Raw genomic sequence first — 18,771 nt, forward strand, 5'->3', positions numbered from 1 at the left:
ATCATTAGCACAATTGGGTTGATGGAGAGGCATACTGATCGGCATTTATTGGTTTGGGAGATTGGTGCTTTAGCTTTGATGTCCAAAGGGATTGGAAAGGATGGGGGATGAGAGGTAGAGGGATGGGGAGATAAAATTCAGAAAGAGGATGTGGGTGTAGAGAGAGAGGAGGTTTGAAAGTTCGGTGGCCTGTCCACCACGGGTTGACGTGTGTGTGTGTTGTTTGTTTGTGTATGTGTGTTATGTTGGGTTGTCAGTACATTGGCTGGGGGGGCTAGGGAATTGGTGGGGTGGCTAGATGATTTATATAAACCCCATTAAATGTTAAGATTAAAGGCTAATGAGGCAAATCATCTTTGGATAATTCTGCTCATGGCAGTTTGTGAGCTGGATGGAAAAGCATGTGACCGGAAACATATATGGTGTGAAGGAGGAATTAAGGCAATATCTTAAGATTTTGTTTATGTATTGCAGGGCAATTGAGAACAGCGAGTGGCTGAACCAACTAGAATCTCTACTGCAGGTTTCTGGGGCCATAGTTGACCTTATAGACCTGCTTGGTGCATCCGTTATGGTGCTACTGGAGGATGGGTGGGACTTTACTGCTCAAGTAAGGACAATTTTTTTTACGTTTTTGTATCTGAAAAATGATTTCTTTTGTTCACTATCTCTTATTACCATGACTCTTCACCACCACACCTTGTACAGTTAAATTGTTTATGGAGAATAATAATTCCCATTGATGGGAACAGGAAACCTGTACGTAGGCATCTTGAGATCCTGCTAAGCCTACTAATGACCTACCCCAGCATGCAACCCACTACAGTTGCCTAACTCCCATGTGCCTATAAGGTAAAAGGAAATGTGCCCCAACTCTTTGTTCTTACTTGGGATTGAACCCATGTGTTTAGTGTTTATTGTGGCCAAGTAGAGTGGAATACAAGCGGTGAATAAATCACATTATCTGTCAGGGCTATATGTAGTGGTTTTATACAACCTAGTTATTTTAATTATCAAATTTATATTTGGTAATGTCTATACACAATTGTGTATATTATTTTTAAGGATCTTGTTTCAAGCCTCATTTTGTGTGTGTTAGACTGGTAGGTATTTGTAATATTTTGTTGTTCTTGCAGTAATGTTTTATGAAGAATGACGACTTACATTTATGCTATAGTCCTGTACAGTATAGGTTTTTGTAATGTGTTAAGCAATCGTACATTTTTAAATTCTGTATACTTTTCAGGTTACTAGCATAGCCCAGCTGTGCCTTGACCCATACTACCGAACTATTGAGGGATTTCGAGTTTTGGTGGAGAAGGAATGGCTAGCTTTTGGTCACAGATTCAACCACCGATCAAATCTCCTTCAAGGATCCCAAGCTAGTGGATTTGCTCCCATCTTTTTACAATTTCTTGATGCTGTGCACCAGGTAAGAAATCAGTTGATAGTTGTCATCCTCCTGTTGTCACAGCCAGTAATACAATGGCACAGTAATGAGTATAATTAAATCTTTTCCTTTATAATATTTATTTTGGTTAGAAAATTGAATAGGCAGATAAACAATTAAAGTATGAACATATCAGTTAACAAATTTGAAAAATCATATTCTGTGGCCATTAGCTTGTATTACATTTCACTTCCTTACTAACTATAATCTTTACCAACAGATTCAACGCCAATTTCCCTTATCTTTTGAATTCAATGAGTACTACCTCCGATTCTTGGCTTATCACTATGTTTCTGCACGTTTCCGCACTTTCCTGAGTGATTCTGAGTTGGAGAGAGCCGAGTTGGGAATTATGACTGAAGAGGACAAACGGGGATCCCTCTCTCGGCATCATAAAGGTCTGGAAGCAACGCAGGATGATGATATTTATCCGGGAGGTATTAAACTTAGCTTTTCTCTGACAATCTACTTGTATTAAGTCTGCTAGTAATAGTAGCTCTGCCCAGTTTCTTTTTTTTAGGTTTCCAACTCACTATAAATTTACCAGCCGACTAAATTTTTTGCTTTACTAGAAACCAGCTTGTTAAAATTTCAGACTTTAAATTTATAGTCTTAAAATTTTCATACAGTTTTGAAGTTTGCACATAATATAGCTAACTACCTTTTATAAAAGGCCTAAATGCTGAACAATATAGCTGGTGAAATACTAAACCTATTGTTTTTAGCATGCAGCCATAAAAATGAGAAGATATTAGTTTAGTTTTATGCAGATCTAATGCGTATTGGAGAAGTAGACAAAATGTGTTGCATTAAGGTTCACCTTAAACAGCTGGTGATACATGTATTAGTAGAACTGAAGCCGTTGAAAAGCAAGAGATTACTAGATGGAGCCATCCAGTCAGAACTGATTAAGTGTAGGCCAGTAAAATGGTGTCATTTGATTTAAGCTAACAAGCTTACAAAAACATTTATATTTAGCACCACTAAATATAAATTAGCATTATATATATAATGCTAATTTATATTTAGGTCCATTAGCATTCCTCTAAATATAAATGTTATGAAGATTAAGTTGAAGAAACAATTTTTAATAATTTTTAATATAGGTACAAGAGAGATAATTTACCATTACTGTACTGTATTTTGTACATAGTAAAATGATACCGTAGTAGCATTAAAAAGGTTTACATTGGTAGCTATATAAGATTAAGATAATTATAGTTTTACAAATAAAAAATCAAACTGGCCCTTGTGATTTGTACAAGTTAGTTAATTCTTATGCAAGTAAACTTAATTTCTTGAGAACTGTTGAAGGATTTCCTGTTTATGAATTATTTGGCATTTGTTTTAACAGATGAGCTACACTTTATAATGTGTGTGTGTATATGTATATATATATATATACTGTATATATATATATAAAAATTTTATTATATTATAAATCTAATTGGATGTTTAATTTTCAGGGGGCCGTTTAGGATCACCTGGATCATCAGGTCACCTCGGACAGTCTGTATTTGACTATATAGAAAAACTGAGTGGACGCTCTACAGTCTTCCACAACTTCCTGTACATGGGTGATAGAATAAGTGACTCAGCAGTATGTATTTAGTGTGGGTGCATGGTTCCACTAACTTTGGCAAATGTGCATGGACTTAATAGGTATAGAATTTCTGTAATTGTCTTTCAAATTATTGTTAGATATATAACCCAACCCATACATATGAAAAGACTGGAATGTGGTGAGGTTTTGTCTCACCCTGGACCCTTATTGAGTTGCAACGGTCCAGAATCCAGGATGGACCAAAATGGCATCGCATTCCTCTTTTTTTTTTTTTATATGTATGGGTTATGTTGTTTGTTTTCAGCCATGGTATTGTCGCTTATTCTCTGCACTGAGTCAGATAATTGACCAGTTAGTCTCAGACATCCATAGAATCACTAAAATTGTGTTCTTTACTTTGGCTATGTTTACACTAAACCCCACTACTGTCTTCCCAGTTAAATTTTCTCCTCCGCATTTGATAATCAATCAATATTTTTGTCTCGTTCTTTTTTCTTTATGTAGATGCCTCTTTTCTTTTCTTTTCCTATTTTTAGGGATTTTAGATTTCCATATGTACTTGCAGAGACAATCCTTATTCTTCCTATGGTATTATTTCACATTTTAAGCAAGTAGTAACTACTCACTTGTGTAGCAGTTAAATCATTATCTGGATATATTTCCAGTGTTTTGAATGTTTAAAACATCTTTTAACATTTGATCTGTAACCTCTCCAGTTCCATGAAAGCAGTTGACAGCTATGTTTCAATCTTTATGGAGAGAATCTGTTCTGCTCTGTAATAATTAAAATGTCCTGCTGAGTCTGTCATGATGTCATTTGACACCAGAGACCTTTGGCATCTGTTCACCATGTGTTATTACTTGAGCTTTTATTATTGTTATTTTCATCATCATTCCCCATTTCTCACTTTTATGAGGCTGGTACACAATAACATGCATAAGAAGAAGAGGCAGTATAGATAAAAGAGAAATATTAAACAATTATTCGTGTCATTTCACTTTATCTTATTCTGTATAGCACCACTGATAAATGAACACCACACACTCCAGCAAATCATCTACAGCAGCAGCACCCCACCACTTCTTAAGGCTAGGTGTACAGTGTTTGGCATGAGTTGTAATAACAAATATTTTCTTCCTCTTCACAAATTGTTGTGACTTAGCTTTGTTCTCCATCACATCCTTGCATCCTCAAGTCTTGTTTCTGGGCAGGGTGATTTTCCTCCGTCACCTTGGTTTTTATCTTCTCGTACCCTTAAATTTAGTTAAACACTCACTCTCCCCACTTATTGTCACCCATTCATTCATCATAACTAAATCATCTTGGTTCACTCTCCTCAATCAGGGGAGTTACTGACTTGCACTCTACATCTTTGTATGACATTTTCATTCCCTACTCCTGTTTTTGGCACAACTTTATTTCATAGCCATATCTACTGGAAACACAACCCCTCCTTCATGCAGCACCCCCCCCCTCCCCAACCTCCTGACTTCATCTCTTCCTATAAACATATTCATTCTCTTTCACTACACCAGCTCCTCTCCTTCCCTGACTCACTGAACTTTGATTGCACAAATTCTTATTTTATGTCACACTTCCAAGATATATAAACTAATCAACCACTTCTCCATTCACATTAATTCCATTCACTATTCACCATACACTATTCTGTTCTTTCTCCACAGCTATGTCCACATTTACGGTATCAATAAAATGTTATTGATATATAAAAAAATTCTTACATTCTTGTACAGCCATTAGCACGCATAGCGTTTCGGGCAAATCCTTAATCCTAAATTTTCCCCAGAATACGACCCGCCAAATCGTTTAACAACCAGGTACCCATTCACTGCTGGGGGAACAGAGGCTACAGTTAAGGATTGGCACCCGGTCAATCCACCCCGGCCAGGATACAAACCCAAGCCAAAGTGCTCATGAAATGTCATGCGAGTGTGTTACTACTGCACCACGGCGACTGCTTAATCCCCATGGCAGTCAACATATCATTGTCTTCCTCTCATTATCTAATAAAATATGTTTCAATCGGCATTAGGGACCAAGGATACTTTCCTTAATTTTCATAACGCAATATAGAAATATCCAGTTTATATAACAATTCAGTTGTAAAATATAGTTTGCCATTTTTGTTATGAAGACCAATAAAAATGTCTCAAATGTTTTTGCCTTGCCTTTCAAGCTATGGTTTATTTTTAGTTTATCTATTTTTTGTATTAATTATATTTGAGCTTGGCGCACTCAAATTTGCTACTGTATTCACCTGATGGCCTCTAGTGCTAGTGACAGATGCATCATGCATATTTAATCTAAATTTCAGGAAGGTATTGTAGTTCTATGCACTTTGGTCACCACTGACCAAAGTTCACAGAGAACTACAGTGCTTTATCATAGCACTTTGGAGTGAAACACATGTTAGGAATGAAACATTTTGACTTTGTTCTCTATAACTATTAAAGTAATTAATGCAAACTCCATTAATATTCTTCATACTCCAAGTACAGTATGCTTAAGAGATGTTGGTCCATCTATTGGCAATTTAAAACTTCAAATTAATAAAGGATTTGACCTTTGAAAATGAGATTAAATAGGTTATTTAGAATAAAATATATAAATTTGTATTGTGCTTAACACTGGAATATGGTAAATCATTATTTATAGAATTTAAACTTGTATTTGGTTTTCTTCTATATTTTTATATACATAGTGTATGATAATTTATATTCCTTATATTACCTGAATATGTCTTGAAGGTGCTACGACCAGTGAAAGAAGTTAGTGCTCTCCAATTATGGAATTACTTGCTTGGAGAGGAGCTGCGTCACGGGCCATCATATGACCCTGAGGTTCGGAACTTAGACAGACAACAGGAGGAGGAGGCTGAAGCGGCAGACGGCACGATCACCACATCTCAGCGGAGAATAGTTATGAGTGGGCAAGTATGAAGGGTATTTGTATCCCTGGTGTGGAATTGATATAGTAATACAGTACTGTGTATTGTTGTGTGCTGGAAGTTTATCATTAAGGAAAGCTCATATTAACCAGTCTTGCTATTGCCACAGAATTTATTAACAAAAAATATTTACTTGTATATTATGTATATGCATATGTATTTATGCAGTAGTCATTGAGAAAAATGCAATTTTGTCAAGCATTATTGTGTGACATTCATCAGGGTGCCATGAAGTGACAGGACTTGTTCAAAATTGAGTTGTTTCTCAGTGGTTCTACTGCAGACCGTATCCAGGCTCAAGAACTTTATGCATACTGGTATATGTGAATGTTAGTACAAGTAAATATTAACTTCATTGCCTTCCTTGAAAATGATAAAAATACATAATGAGAAGCTATGACCATTTTGTATTGTACGTCAGCAGATATGACTGCGTCTGGGGCGTGCAACTAGATGCCTTTTCTGCTCAGCTAGAGGAACTACGCCACCTTGAATTAGAGCTTGGACATCTCCCCCAAAAATGGAACATGCACTGGGATAAGCTGGAACTGCCTCCACCTGAGCAACTGACTGTAAGTGAATCATCACATGCCAAAGCTGAGTTATCCAAGTCTTAGAAAAATTTAATGATTTTCCTGAGCTACAGTGATCAAATGTGGCATTAAGTGTAAGAGGGATAAAGAAATGAAATGCTAGAGGTTAACTGCTCAATGATAGTTACTACGAGGATGGAAAGTTAATTTTTCACTTGTATGGTGTATTGCATACAGTACTGAGGCATGGTAAAGTATGTTCCTCGTTACATCACATTTTGTCTTTTAACTAAAGGTTTCTTTTATAATAATTTTGTTTTACACTTTCGTGGAGTGGGGAGGTATCAGACTGCTGGAGACAGAAGCCCTATAGGAAAAGTAGGTTAAATGTATTCTAAATATATCCAGGTTGCTCACTACCACATAAACTTAAGATTCTAAACCAAACATTTGTTTATATACCGGATTTTTTGGTATATAAACTGTACCTTTTTTACAAGGATATTTTGTGTGAAAACAGTTTTGTGTATTTCACCATACATTTCTTGAAAAGTGATTTTCAAGTGGTTTTGTAGAGGAAAACATGATTTTATGCATGTAAATGCATATATTGGGTTGATTATGAACATGAATTATGCATACACTGGAAAATCATAATAACTGGTTCAATCCCTGTCCTGCTCCAATGAGTTTTGTAAAAATTATGCATCCTATATGCCAGAAATTATGGCACATCTTGCATGACACTGAGGTGCAATATTGGTTCAGTCAATTTTCTCTAAGATTACTATTACTTTTTCTGCTCTCACTTTTTTTTTTTCAATGGTAGTAAGAGGAATATGTGGAGAATCATTGGGTCTTTTGATAATACTCTTGAATACTGTAGTAGAGAGAAGATGGTTCCATGGAAAGCTTCAAGATGTTATAATATTTTAACTATGTGGCCAGTCTTTAGTAATAGTCAACAATTATGTTCATTTTTTTCAAATTTGTTAGATTGCTGTTTATATCTAAGGTAACATAGTGAGTTTGAGAGTTACAAGTTTATGATGTGTGAAATACATTTGTTGTAATTGATATTTTGTAAATGTTAGTTAAAGCGTAATACAGTATGCTCTATAGAATTAGCTTATTCATAGCTTATGATCCAATTTACAGCGCATTTTAATATTATATATTATCGTTGATTCATTTTTGCTCTTTTCTCATCAGCGTCAGGTATCCATGACAACCCAAATGGTGCGTCACCATGGACGAAGTGTTCACAAGCGTAGCACGATAGAAATACTGATTCGAGGAAAGACAAGTGGAAGCACTCCAGGTGGCGGTGGTGACACCCCTCAGGGTTGTTATTCCCACCCACACCGATTTGAAAAGTACAATTACACCACGCCCTCGTATTGTGATCATTGCTCTTCGTTATTATGGGGTCCACTTAAGGTGAGTTTATGATAGTTGGTAAACCGTAATGTGTAAAGTGTTTCATTTCACATGTGGGGTCATTTCACATATTCATTTGAATCACTCAAATCTAAAAACAATTTTTGGCATATTTTGATGTATGGATAGGTTTTGTTTCAATGAGCAAAAATTTTTCTTTTGCATACATGTGAAATGTTCATGGTAACTTAGTTAAAAGATGGGTAAAAGGTGGAATTTGTACTAGATTGGTTCCATTCTTTCCTCTACTGACCTCTCCTCTTTCCTCTCGTGTTCCCTTTTATTTCTTCCTCTTATTTTTCTCCCTTTATTCATTCTCTCTTTTGTCCTTTCACTTTCATTGTGAAGATATTGTAAGGTGAGGTTTCTGGTTTCTGGTTGCTTAAATAAGTTATTTGTGTTCAAATTAGAAGTGCCTCCTTTATTAACGTTGTGGAAAACCATTATTAGGGATTATCATTTAAAATTATTTGTTTTGGACTGCTAAATGTGGACGAGAGCCTTCCTTGTTAGTGGTGACCTGAGTGGACCAATGGACCTAGGGCAGCAATGAGGGACCACTCCAAAAGAAGCTTTTCATTACACTTGTTATGCTGTTTGTTCTGTAATACGGTAGTATAAGTTATATTTTTATTATCTGTGAAATAAATCTGCTAGTTACAAGCATGTGATGTGTTATTGGCAGACGGGAATGCGGTGTATGGACTGTGGGTATAACTGCCATGAAAAGTGCATAGAGTCGGTGCCCAAGAACTGCACCAGGTTTAAGAGTGTCCGAGAGTCTGGAGTGAGCATACAAACCAGCACAAAACCTACCAGCTTAGATACTACCTCTGTAGGATCAGGTAAGGTTACTCGCTTTATTTATGCATTTCTTTTATTTGCAGTTTGTATTGTAGGTGTCTTATGGCTCCAGATTTTATAATGAATAATTTGCATTTTCCCCTCGAGTCTTATAGCTACAGATGTTATCAAAATTTAAAACTGCTCTAAGGCCAAGCTGCCCCCTAACATTTGTCATTTATTTTCTCCGTTCTTATTGCTTACAACCTCAAGACCAGGGGTTACATAAATTATAATGCTTACAACGCAGGGAAGAATATTATATTATTAGACCATTTTTATGCAGGTTTGTCAAAGGGAATATTAGCTGGGGACTTTGCTCTCAAAGTCAATAGTCAAAGACAAAGTAAATAGCGAGAGCAAAAAAACTTTATTATTTGTTCTCACTATGTAAATGTGCTTTAATTTGTTTTTAATTCCTATCCATTTCAAATAATTTTGGAAGTTATTAAATAAGCAGTAGTCAGGATTTTTGTTTTTCCTGGTAATTTTGCTGGTTTCTAGTTCTGTCTCAGATGTAATAGTTTATTAATGATGTAATTTGTAACAGGTGTGACATCCCTACAAACTACATCGCATCAATACTACGAGCAGTTTTCTTCAAACGTAGCAGAGAACAGAACACTTGAAGGATATTTATGGAAACGTGGGTCTCTCCTCAAAAACTGGAAACAACGGTGGTTTGTTCTAGACAGTGTAAAGCACCAGTTGCGGTATTATGATAGCATGGAAGATTCTCATTTTAAGGGAATTATTGGTAAGTATCTTTTTGAAGTAGCGTTTAGAGAAAATAGTACGAAACATTTTTGAGGAATAAAGCTATATAGCACTGACATAAGGTTTTGAAGCATAATGAATACTGTATGGCTAAATTAAAACAAATTTCTTGTTGTAATTTAATTGGAAAAAAAGCATCTAGAAAGCATAACCCTATGCATCATTAGTTTAAGAGATTTTTGTAATTAATCTCTCTCATTGTATAACACGTGTGGTTTTGACAGAAGCTTCATCATAGTCCAACAAGTGGTCCAAATTCTGTTACAGGAAAAATAATTCTCAACATTATAAAAGCTTCATTTCACTTTAATGTTAGTTTTCCATAAACGGGCTAGATCCTCACCCCAGAAAGCTTGTATCTGAAAAATATATTTTTATATCATGGATGATTTTTGTCCTGTACCATGTTCTTCATTTATGTATATCTTACATACCGGGAAATATTCTTTAAAAATTATTCGTCCACAGTTCTCTCACCAGTGTTTATTTTGTTCATCTACCTTGACTTGTTTTTGTTACTTTCCTTCTTTATTTTGTAGAGTGTAAACATATTTGTATAAATACATCCTGTCAATAACTGTTTGACTTCTAGGATAGCAAGTGTGAAAGATTGAGTTTAGTGTATGATAAATTGACATGAGGTTAATGGTAATGTTAATTTACAAAGGACTGTGCATCTTGGTATTAAATTTTGGAAAGTAGTAACCAGCTTAGGTTAACAAATTAGTAGGTTACATAGTTACAAAGAGGATCTTGTATTCCACTAAATGCTTGTTACCTGAAGCAAAATGTAAAATAGTCATGAAGTCACAAGATCAGTGCATGGTACTTAAGTATTGCACACAAATAGAATTTCCTTAGTGCCTGAATCTCACTCGTTATCATGCTGAACATGCACATTGAGAAAGGATACTAGTAAATAAATTATTTCTGAATTCCCATCTACTGACACCACACACACACACACACTAAAAGTTGACTATTGATTGATAGAAATTGGTGCTTTACTGTTAAATATTGATATATAATTAAGCATGTTATATTCCATGTTGAAATTGCCCACAGAATTGTCTGATGTTGTTGCTGTGATCGCATCTTTACCAACGCAAGGAGCGCCAAAGAAGGTTGATGAAAGAGCCTTTTTTGATGTAAGTGTTTTTGTTTAATGTTAACTGCAAGTGGCTAGAAATTGTGTGCGTGTGTACATTTATGTATGCGTATGTTTGTGTACCTAATTGTAGGTACAGGATGAGAGCTACGCTCGTGGTGTAATTATCTCGTGGTCTTTAGATAAGCTTAGATTCAGGAAAGACCTGGGTAAATACGGGTTTGGTAATATGGTGGTTGAGCTATGGAACAAATTTCTGGCTAAAATAACGACATAGGATCACTTGATTGTTTGGAGACATATTATAAATGAGTTTTGGTGGATATAAATAGCAGGCTAAAATGTTGTTAGCCTGCCTCATATGGGCTAATAGGTCTTCTGCAATTTCCCTAATTCTTAATGTTCTTACGTTAAGAGTGAGAAGGCATTGCCGAAGATTGTGAATGAATTTGATAGTGAGAACAAGAGAAGAAAGTTCAAGGTCTGTTTTGGAAAAAATGAGATTTTAAGAGAAAGGAAAGAGATGTAGATTTGTAGATCAGTTATAATGGCAAGACATAATGGTTTGATGAAATGGGGGAAGAGATAGTAATAGTGCCATGATTATTATTATTGGAATATGTAGTTTTTAAATACTTTGGGGGTAGTGTTAAATATAAAAGGGAGTATGATCAGAAGAAATAAAGAGGAGAGCAACCAGTGGTAGGAGAGATGACTAGTATAATAAAAGGAAGATATGTTAGTATGGGATTTATAAATGATTTAAGATTAAAGGATTTAAGAAATGTTGAGATAGCATACTGCTCCCAGTTCTGACATATGGGAGTGGAATGGGTGTGTGGAAAGGGAAAAGGTCTCAGGAGTAAAAGTAGTAAAAAATTAAATTATTTTGAGGAAACCATCATGTAAGGTGTGGTGAGCAATGAGGAAGTGAAAGGTTTTGTACGAGTGAATAGTGTGAGATGAAATGTGGAGTGGGTAAAGCACAATATATTAGGTGGTATGACCATCATCTTGGAATGTTTGAGGATTATTGAACTGATGTTCTACTTAAATACAACATGTTGCATATATATATCTCTTAATATTAATTTTTAATTTTTATTTAATTGTCCACAGCTCCAAACGAAACGGCGTTTGTATAATTTCTGTGCTTCAGACGGGCAAGCTGCACAAGAATGGATTGAGAAAATACAATCATGCTTGCAGTAGTGTGGACTCAGATGGCTGTACATGGTGAATTAAGTTAAGCTGGCTTTACATTGCTATGATAGTTGTCTAATGTACTTTGCTGATATCCTTCAGAAAATTTTGTTCAGCCTGGTTCCTATCCAGTATTATTATGACATTTTAAGACAATTTATAATTTTGAGGTTATTTTAGTCATGCTTTACTATCTCAAAGTTCTCATAATTATATCAATGGTGTCCTTTAGCAAAGAGTTTCTGCATAACTAAAATTGCAAGTAATTTGCTACTTGGTAATGTCTTTGATACATGGACTTACCTGTCACAACATATAGATGTACTTTCTGTCTGAGCCTAGATGTTTAGGGGACCAAACTATACATGAAACCACAGTATTCTTTGCAAGCTTTGCCTCTGATTTAGATTTTCTTTCATAATGGGTAGTCTGGTAAAGTGAAGAAAGCACGACGACTCATAATTTGATGCGAGTAGGGGGCTGGTCACCCTGACTGTTGTGTCCTGCTTATTGACAGTGTTGAGTAGACTGTCTTTTTCATTTTTCCTCTGGAAATTTGCATTAAGACTGTGAAAGGAATAAACAAGTCTGCATGACTGATGAGAAGACCCGAATTCCTGTAGATTGCATTTATTATCGTTATTATTATTATTGTTTTAAACATATGCCAGATTTTGTGTTTTGAATAATGAATGAAATTTTATATTGTGACAATCACATATTTTCTTATTAATCCTGTTGAAGTTGCTGTACGAACTAAACGTGTACGGCATTCTCTTTATAGCGTACAAAATAAAACAATCTGTCTGTCCTCCCTTCTCCTCTCTATCCCTCTGTCTCTTACCCTTATATCTTATTCATTGATAAAGGAAGCATGCTCTTGAAGAACATACTGAGGTAAACAAAACATGGTGGTGAAATTATTAGTCGTGTTGCCCTGACTACTTTGGTCTTTTCAAAATCTGATCAATTCCTAGTCTTGCCTCAATGTAAAATAAATATACTGTATATATATATATATTTGTTCCTCCTTCCCTTCTCCCCCCTTCTCCCCCCCCCATTCCCCAACCCACATCAGATCCCCTTAGTTTTCAGTCATATGTTCATCTTGTCTCCCTGTAATTTATCTCACTCTTATCACTGCCGGGATCAGTACTTTTTACGTATAATTATTGTCTAATTTTTTCGCAGCAAGTTTGTAGACTGCTCTCTCTCTCTCTCTCTCCCTCTTCCTTTAGACAACTACATTTATTTCCAAATTCTATTCTTGAATGCTATGGATACCAAGGTTTCTTTATTGACATAATCTTGATTATTTGCACTGGATGACTGGAAATTATTAGAATGGAGTCTGTGTGATCCTGAATGTCTTACCATTTCTTTAGCGGCATCTTCTGGCCTGCAATTTTAGTTATTTGGAGCGGTTTATTTTTGGTATTGAAAATCAACTTTAAGTCTGGGCTGCTAATCACGATTAATCTCAAGTTGTGCCATCAACATACAAAATGGGAAACATTAGGTGGGGATGTGAGGATGTTGCATGTATTTATTGTCTTCATTCTAGTTTAATGTCATCAGGCATTCCTTTTAAAAAAAAAGTTTATGCTTTTTTAGCTCGGTGTGCAATGTTGAATATGTTGCAAATATCTCGTGTGTGTGTGTGTGTCTGTCTTTGCTGCTGGTCATTCTCAGTTGGCCTATAGGAGTGTCTTAGATAAGTTTAGTATGCATTTTTTGGAGCGGTTGCTTTTTGTGGGTTTTAACTGCAAATGTTTCATTTTAGATACAAGAAGTACATGACACATAATAAGGCAGCATTAATTTTGCATATCATCTTGTTGATCGTGAAGAAGTAAGAAAACGTTTGGGAAAATGTTAGCGTTGAGAGAGAGATACTTATTCACTTTATATTCATAGAATAATTCAGTGAGTGCTCAACACTTTTTATTTCTCAATGTTTTCTGTCATGTACATACATAGATTAGATTGAGTACCTGGCAGTGCACGGCTCTATATATCTACAAAAGAACGTCTGTCTGTCCAGAGTTGGAGGCCAGGTGCTAGAGGCTAGCCTCACCTAAATTTGCAAGGGGAAATATGATCTGGGGTAAGGAACAAACATTGTCTGGTTGAGGTAGGCCTAACTTAAATCCTTTTAAGAAACATAAGCCTGAAACCCAACCACTCGGGGGAGCAGAACTCCCGAAACTCTCTCCAGGTACTACTGTATGCACATGGAGTCTGAAATGAAATTGGGGATGTTATTTCTGTGTAGTTTATTGTGCACTTTCATGAGTTACTGGGAAAGATGACCTGAATTCATTTGGGTTTGTGATGAAAATAGTTAATAAGGAAGATGGTTAGTGATGAAGATAGTGAGTACTGTAGTAAAGATAGTATGTAGTGAAGATGTGAGATGGTGGGAATGGAGGAGGGGGGGACAATGAAGGAACAAGGTAGACAGAGAAGGGGGTAGAGGTAGATAAATAGAAGTAAATATAGATAGATAGATATAGAGGAGACAGACAGACCCAGGCAACACCGGACAGTGGTGATTATATATATATATGTATAAAATAATAATCCTCTCTCGTTTCTCTCATTCTCCATCTCAGAACATGCAGTATATGCACCCAGCAAATACACATTGTAACCACAATATTAATTTGTACTAGTGTTACTTTGCAACAACATTGTGGTTGCGTTGTGTGAATGATGGAAAAGCTGAAAAAAAACTGCTAGAAAAACTCTATGAAAACAAAACAGTCATTTCAGACTTCATAGGAGCCAATCCCATTTCAGGAGCAGCCTGGGGATCAACCCCCAACTGTCTATAACAACCCCCATACAATCACAAATTGCTATGGAAAGCTATGTGAGCCTAAACACAACAAATCTGGCTTCCAACCTCAGGCAGATAAACTAATACTGTACATTCTCCTTTATATATATACATATAAATACACATACATACACACACAAATATATATTTGTATGTATGATAGATAAATAGCACACAGAAAAGCAATACCGATGATAATGTAGATACCTCCAGTCATGTTTCCTTGGCCTCATTTTTTTTGCCAGGTTGCTAAGCATCAGCACTCATGGATGATGGTGATTCATCTAAATCCATTTATATGGATAATATGCCTTGTCATATTACACAAGATAATGAATCCCCAGCGTAATAGGAATATTCTCGGCTAGTTAAGAGAGAATAGATCATATTAGTACTCTTAGTATTGTTGGACTCATGCTCATCATTTAGAATTATGGCCTCTTTTTCTATAGATTATTGACTTGTTGTGTTTTTACATTAATGTGCATCTGTTTTCTTCACTGTCATGTACAAATAAACATTTTGAAATGTGATGTAACAGCTTAATCTGTTGTGAAGTGATATTTCCAGCATGCTCGATAAAATTAGGTCGTATTGAAAAGTTTTGTAGGGCTAATAAGTACGAGCTTGCCACTGAATTGAAAGTTGACCCAAAATGAGGCATTAGATTATATTGTGTGTTGATTGGAAAGGGAGGAGTGAGGGGGGGGGGAGGTGCACACAATTAATCATCGTAGATCCTTCGCACATATTATATTTGTCCTCGGTACTCTGTATTGGTTGGAAGACAAGGAAGCGATACAAATGTTTCTATTATATTCAATTTGAAAAGGCAGTATTGTTCTGGATGCCTGTTCTTTCCTTTCATTAATTTTTTCTCCATCGTTTTGGGTCAACTTTAAACATTTGTATAGTACTAAGTATTTTAATCTTATACCCCCCAAAAAACAGAATCTTGATAATACTAGTTATTTTGAATACTCATAAGATCTAGTAATGTGAAAGACAGATTAAAAAATACAAAAATAAAAGTATGGAGGACTCACAGAGTTTCCCTATGCTAGTCATGGTATGTTAGATTGCTTTTACGTCATTGTTTTCCCAGACTCAATTATAGCTAAATAAGACTTTTTATTTGTTTTGACTTTTTGTGTCCAGTTATCCATTTCTTTAATGTTTAATAGGTCTTAGTACTGCCACCTGGAAACTTTTGAAAAATCCTCTGTATCCTTTTGAGCCATACATAGGTGCTGCACTCCTGTATTTGTTATTGGTTTTAAATCAGAGGATTATTTCATGTTTATAGCATAATTATAGATTTATTTGTAAATTGAGTGCAAATATTATAGTAAAATTAAATGTTACAAATTGTCATAATGACTTGAGTGTAGCTTCTGGGTGTGGCTTTGTTTTTTTTATTTATCTTTGTTTATTTTTATTATTCCTGAATATACGAACATTCTGTGGAAGATTTAAATGTGTTCAGCACCAAATGTTTAAGAGTTTCTTTTATACTACACATGGTTTATATTATTTTTATACTTTTCATAGTTGCTAGAGGCAGCAGAAACAATTTAATTGGACTGTTTGTGTGTGTTGGCATTGTATCTATTTATGATTAGCCAGTTAACAAATTATTTCCAGATCTATTACTGTCTAATTTGTCTAATGTAAGAAAATGGTAGTTACTGAATCATCTTTGGTAGAGTGATTCAGTGTTTGACCATTGGGAGTGAAATTGGGACAATGAGGATTTATTTTGCCAACTGAATTTGCTCCAGATGTTTTACTCCATCGTGTGATGGAAAGAGAGTGAGTTGACAGGAATTATAAGATACAACTAGCAAACTAATTCACTGCAGGAATATTGTTGTTAGCCTGCTGTATGGGCATGCAATCCATTCGAGTCTATCTGCACAAAATTGATTTAACGTTTGAGCCAGGTATTGTATCATCAGTAGTTTTAAATTACCAAAAATAGTGCATTTGGAAACTTAAATGTACAGATTATTTGGCCAATTTTCAAACCATATGTTGAAAGTACGGTATTTGAATAATAAATTTTTGTGGCTTGTTAGAATGATACTTAAAACATTCTGCTCAATTCTGGCAAACAATAATATACAATATATATTTATAAAATTGATCCTAGCTTAATACAGGTATATGTATGTGATCAGAAATAAACATTGAGGATTCAGGTGAATAAAAACATTTGCCTACATTCTGCAAAGACAGGGGTCAAACTTCATCATAATTTATAATGACTATATATATATATAATTTGGTAAATTTCAGCCAGTTACTCTTTAGAAAAGTAAACGTCTTCACTGTACTACACTAACATTTATCAACAAATATTTACTAGTGCTCTCTGTTTTATTGCCTAATTTTGTTATGTTTTTTCCCCACATGTAGTGAATTGATTAGAATCCTATTTGTTCCTCTAAGATGTGATAAAGACAGACAGCTTTAAGCTTCTCAGTGTTCTGAAGTATATTTTGATGATCATTTGCTCACAGCTATGCATTGGACTCTCCATGAGAAGTGAGTGCTGAGGATCCTGCAATTGTAAGATGTGCACTAGGTAGCCTATCTTGATGTGCTTAACACTGCAGTTACTGCTGATATTAACTTGGCACCTTGGATCCTACTAAGTGCTAAGCATTGGGGAATCCTCCTGTTATGAGCACAGTACTGGTGATCCTACCACTATAAGCTCGGCACTGGAATCCTACTGTTTATGACCTTTGCATTGGGGATCCTATCAGTATGAGCTCAGCATGGTACCCTACCATTATCAAAGGATTCTCTTGCAAATCACTTGGTGATTGCATAATAACATGGAAGATAGTGAATGAGAATTTTCAAATGCTAGATTTTGAGCTGTGCTCCTCAGTTCTCCAGAATACAGAGAATGTTTTTCAGTTCAGAATACAGATAAAAAAAGTCCAGAGACCTTACAGTTTAGGTTTTTGTATTTCTCCAGTTGGGCATCAACAGAATTATGTGGTTTTTAAACAAAACTTGGTTTCCGGATTTCCATACATATAAATACAAGATTTTAGTTAGAAACTTTGTCGATTTGGCACCATATTAAGAAATGTGGTCCATCTAAAAAATTTAAAGATTTGGTTGACATTTACAGCTTATCTCTGTATGGCTGACAGTATCTTAATTGATTGTCAAATGAAAAATAATATATCCTAAGAAAGAAATTTTTTAAACAGTTTGAGAAATTTTGTCAAATGGTTATGTTGGATGTTGTCAGCAATACCCAAGTTTGTGGAATCCCTCAAAAGACCTAACCTGCTGCTTGCTCGAGTTGTTTGGCATGTGTGTGTGTATACGAGTTTGTGTAGCTGAAGTGTGAATATGGATGTGTGTATGCATGTATGCTCACAGATGTACATACAATGTTGATGTATATGCATTTATATTGTTACAAATAAAGCGAAGATATGGAAGCGTGCTCTTTTGATTACCACACTTTCTTCAAATGTATATATTGCAAGTAGATGATACAAAACATATCTTGAGTTTTAACTGATTAAACTTGAGACTGTATAAAACTATGGGTTTCTCAATCTTGAGCGATTGTCAGAAAAAAAAAAAATCGGTATTCACCTAGTTGTACTTGCGGGGGTTGAGCTCTGCTGTTTCGGTCCGCCTCTCGACTGTCAATCAATCAACTGATTCTCTACGTAGGACTACGAAACCATCTGGCACTCATCAGGGAGAAAGCACCACATGAGCAGGACAAAGAAGGGGCACTAGGCTGGGAGCCACTAGAACTCTGGTCGACTCCCAAAACCCATGCCCGAATATCAGTACAGCAAACAGCCAAACACAAGGCATAGTTCCAAACATCAAGGCGACAAGGAGAGACCACAGGCCAACAGGTCCCAAAAACACTGAATAACCTGACATGAGCCATGGAACAGGGAACCAAGGCAACCAGAACTACCCACAAAGCACCCACCAAGGCAGAAATGGCAGCATGAAGGTGGTGGTGGAGAGTCTTTACCGGACACAACAAGAG

General features: G+C 35.7%; 1 protein-coding gene across 6 annotated transcripts in view; it reads left to right on the forward strand.

The window, feature by feature from the left end:
* Sbf (SET domain binding factor) overlaps positions 1–18,196 on the forward strand; it is an 84,960-nt gene extending 66,764 nt beyond the window's left edge. For 3 of the 6 annotated variants that reach the window (XM_045748671.2, XM_069324858.1, XM_069324856.1), the window contains 11 exons: positions 475–610; positions 1,247–1,432; positions 1,671–1,887; positions 2,917–3,050; positions 5,784–5,965; positions 6,408–6,555; positions 7,729–7,956; positions 8,642–8,801; positions 9,350–9,556; positions 10,642–10,724; positions 11,804–18,196. In XM_045748671.2, coding sequence (XP_045604627.1) covers positions 475–610; positions 1,247–1,432; positions 1,671–1,887; positions 2,917–3,050; positions 5,784–5,965; positions 6,408–6,555; positions 7,729–7,956; positions 8,642–8,801; positions 9,350–9,556; positions 10,642–10,724; positions 11,804–11,896 — 1,774 coding nt within the window. In that variant the 3' untranslated portion in view covers positions 11,897–18,196. Of the gene's footprint in view, positions 1–474; positions 611–1,246; positions 1,433–1,670; positions 1,888–2,916; positions 3,113–5,783; positions 5,966–6,407; positions 6,556–7,728; positions 7,957–8,641; positions 8,802–9,349; positions 9,557–10,641; positions 10,725–11,803 lie in introns of those variants that run through there. The other 3 variants (XM_069324849.1, XM_069324862.1, XR_011228526.1) reach the window with 3 other exon arrangements.
* Positions 18,197–18,771: the final 575 nt, after the last annotated feature.

This window comes from Procambarus clarkii, chromosome 2 (genome assembly GCF_040958095.1).
Source record: "Procambarus clarkii isolate CNS0578487 chromosome 2, FALCON_Pclarkii_2.0, whole genome shotgun sequence".
Classification (NCBI taxonomy): Eukaryota; Metazoa; Arthropoda; class Malacostraca; order Decapoda; family Cambaridae; genus Procambarus; species Procambarus clarkii.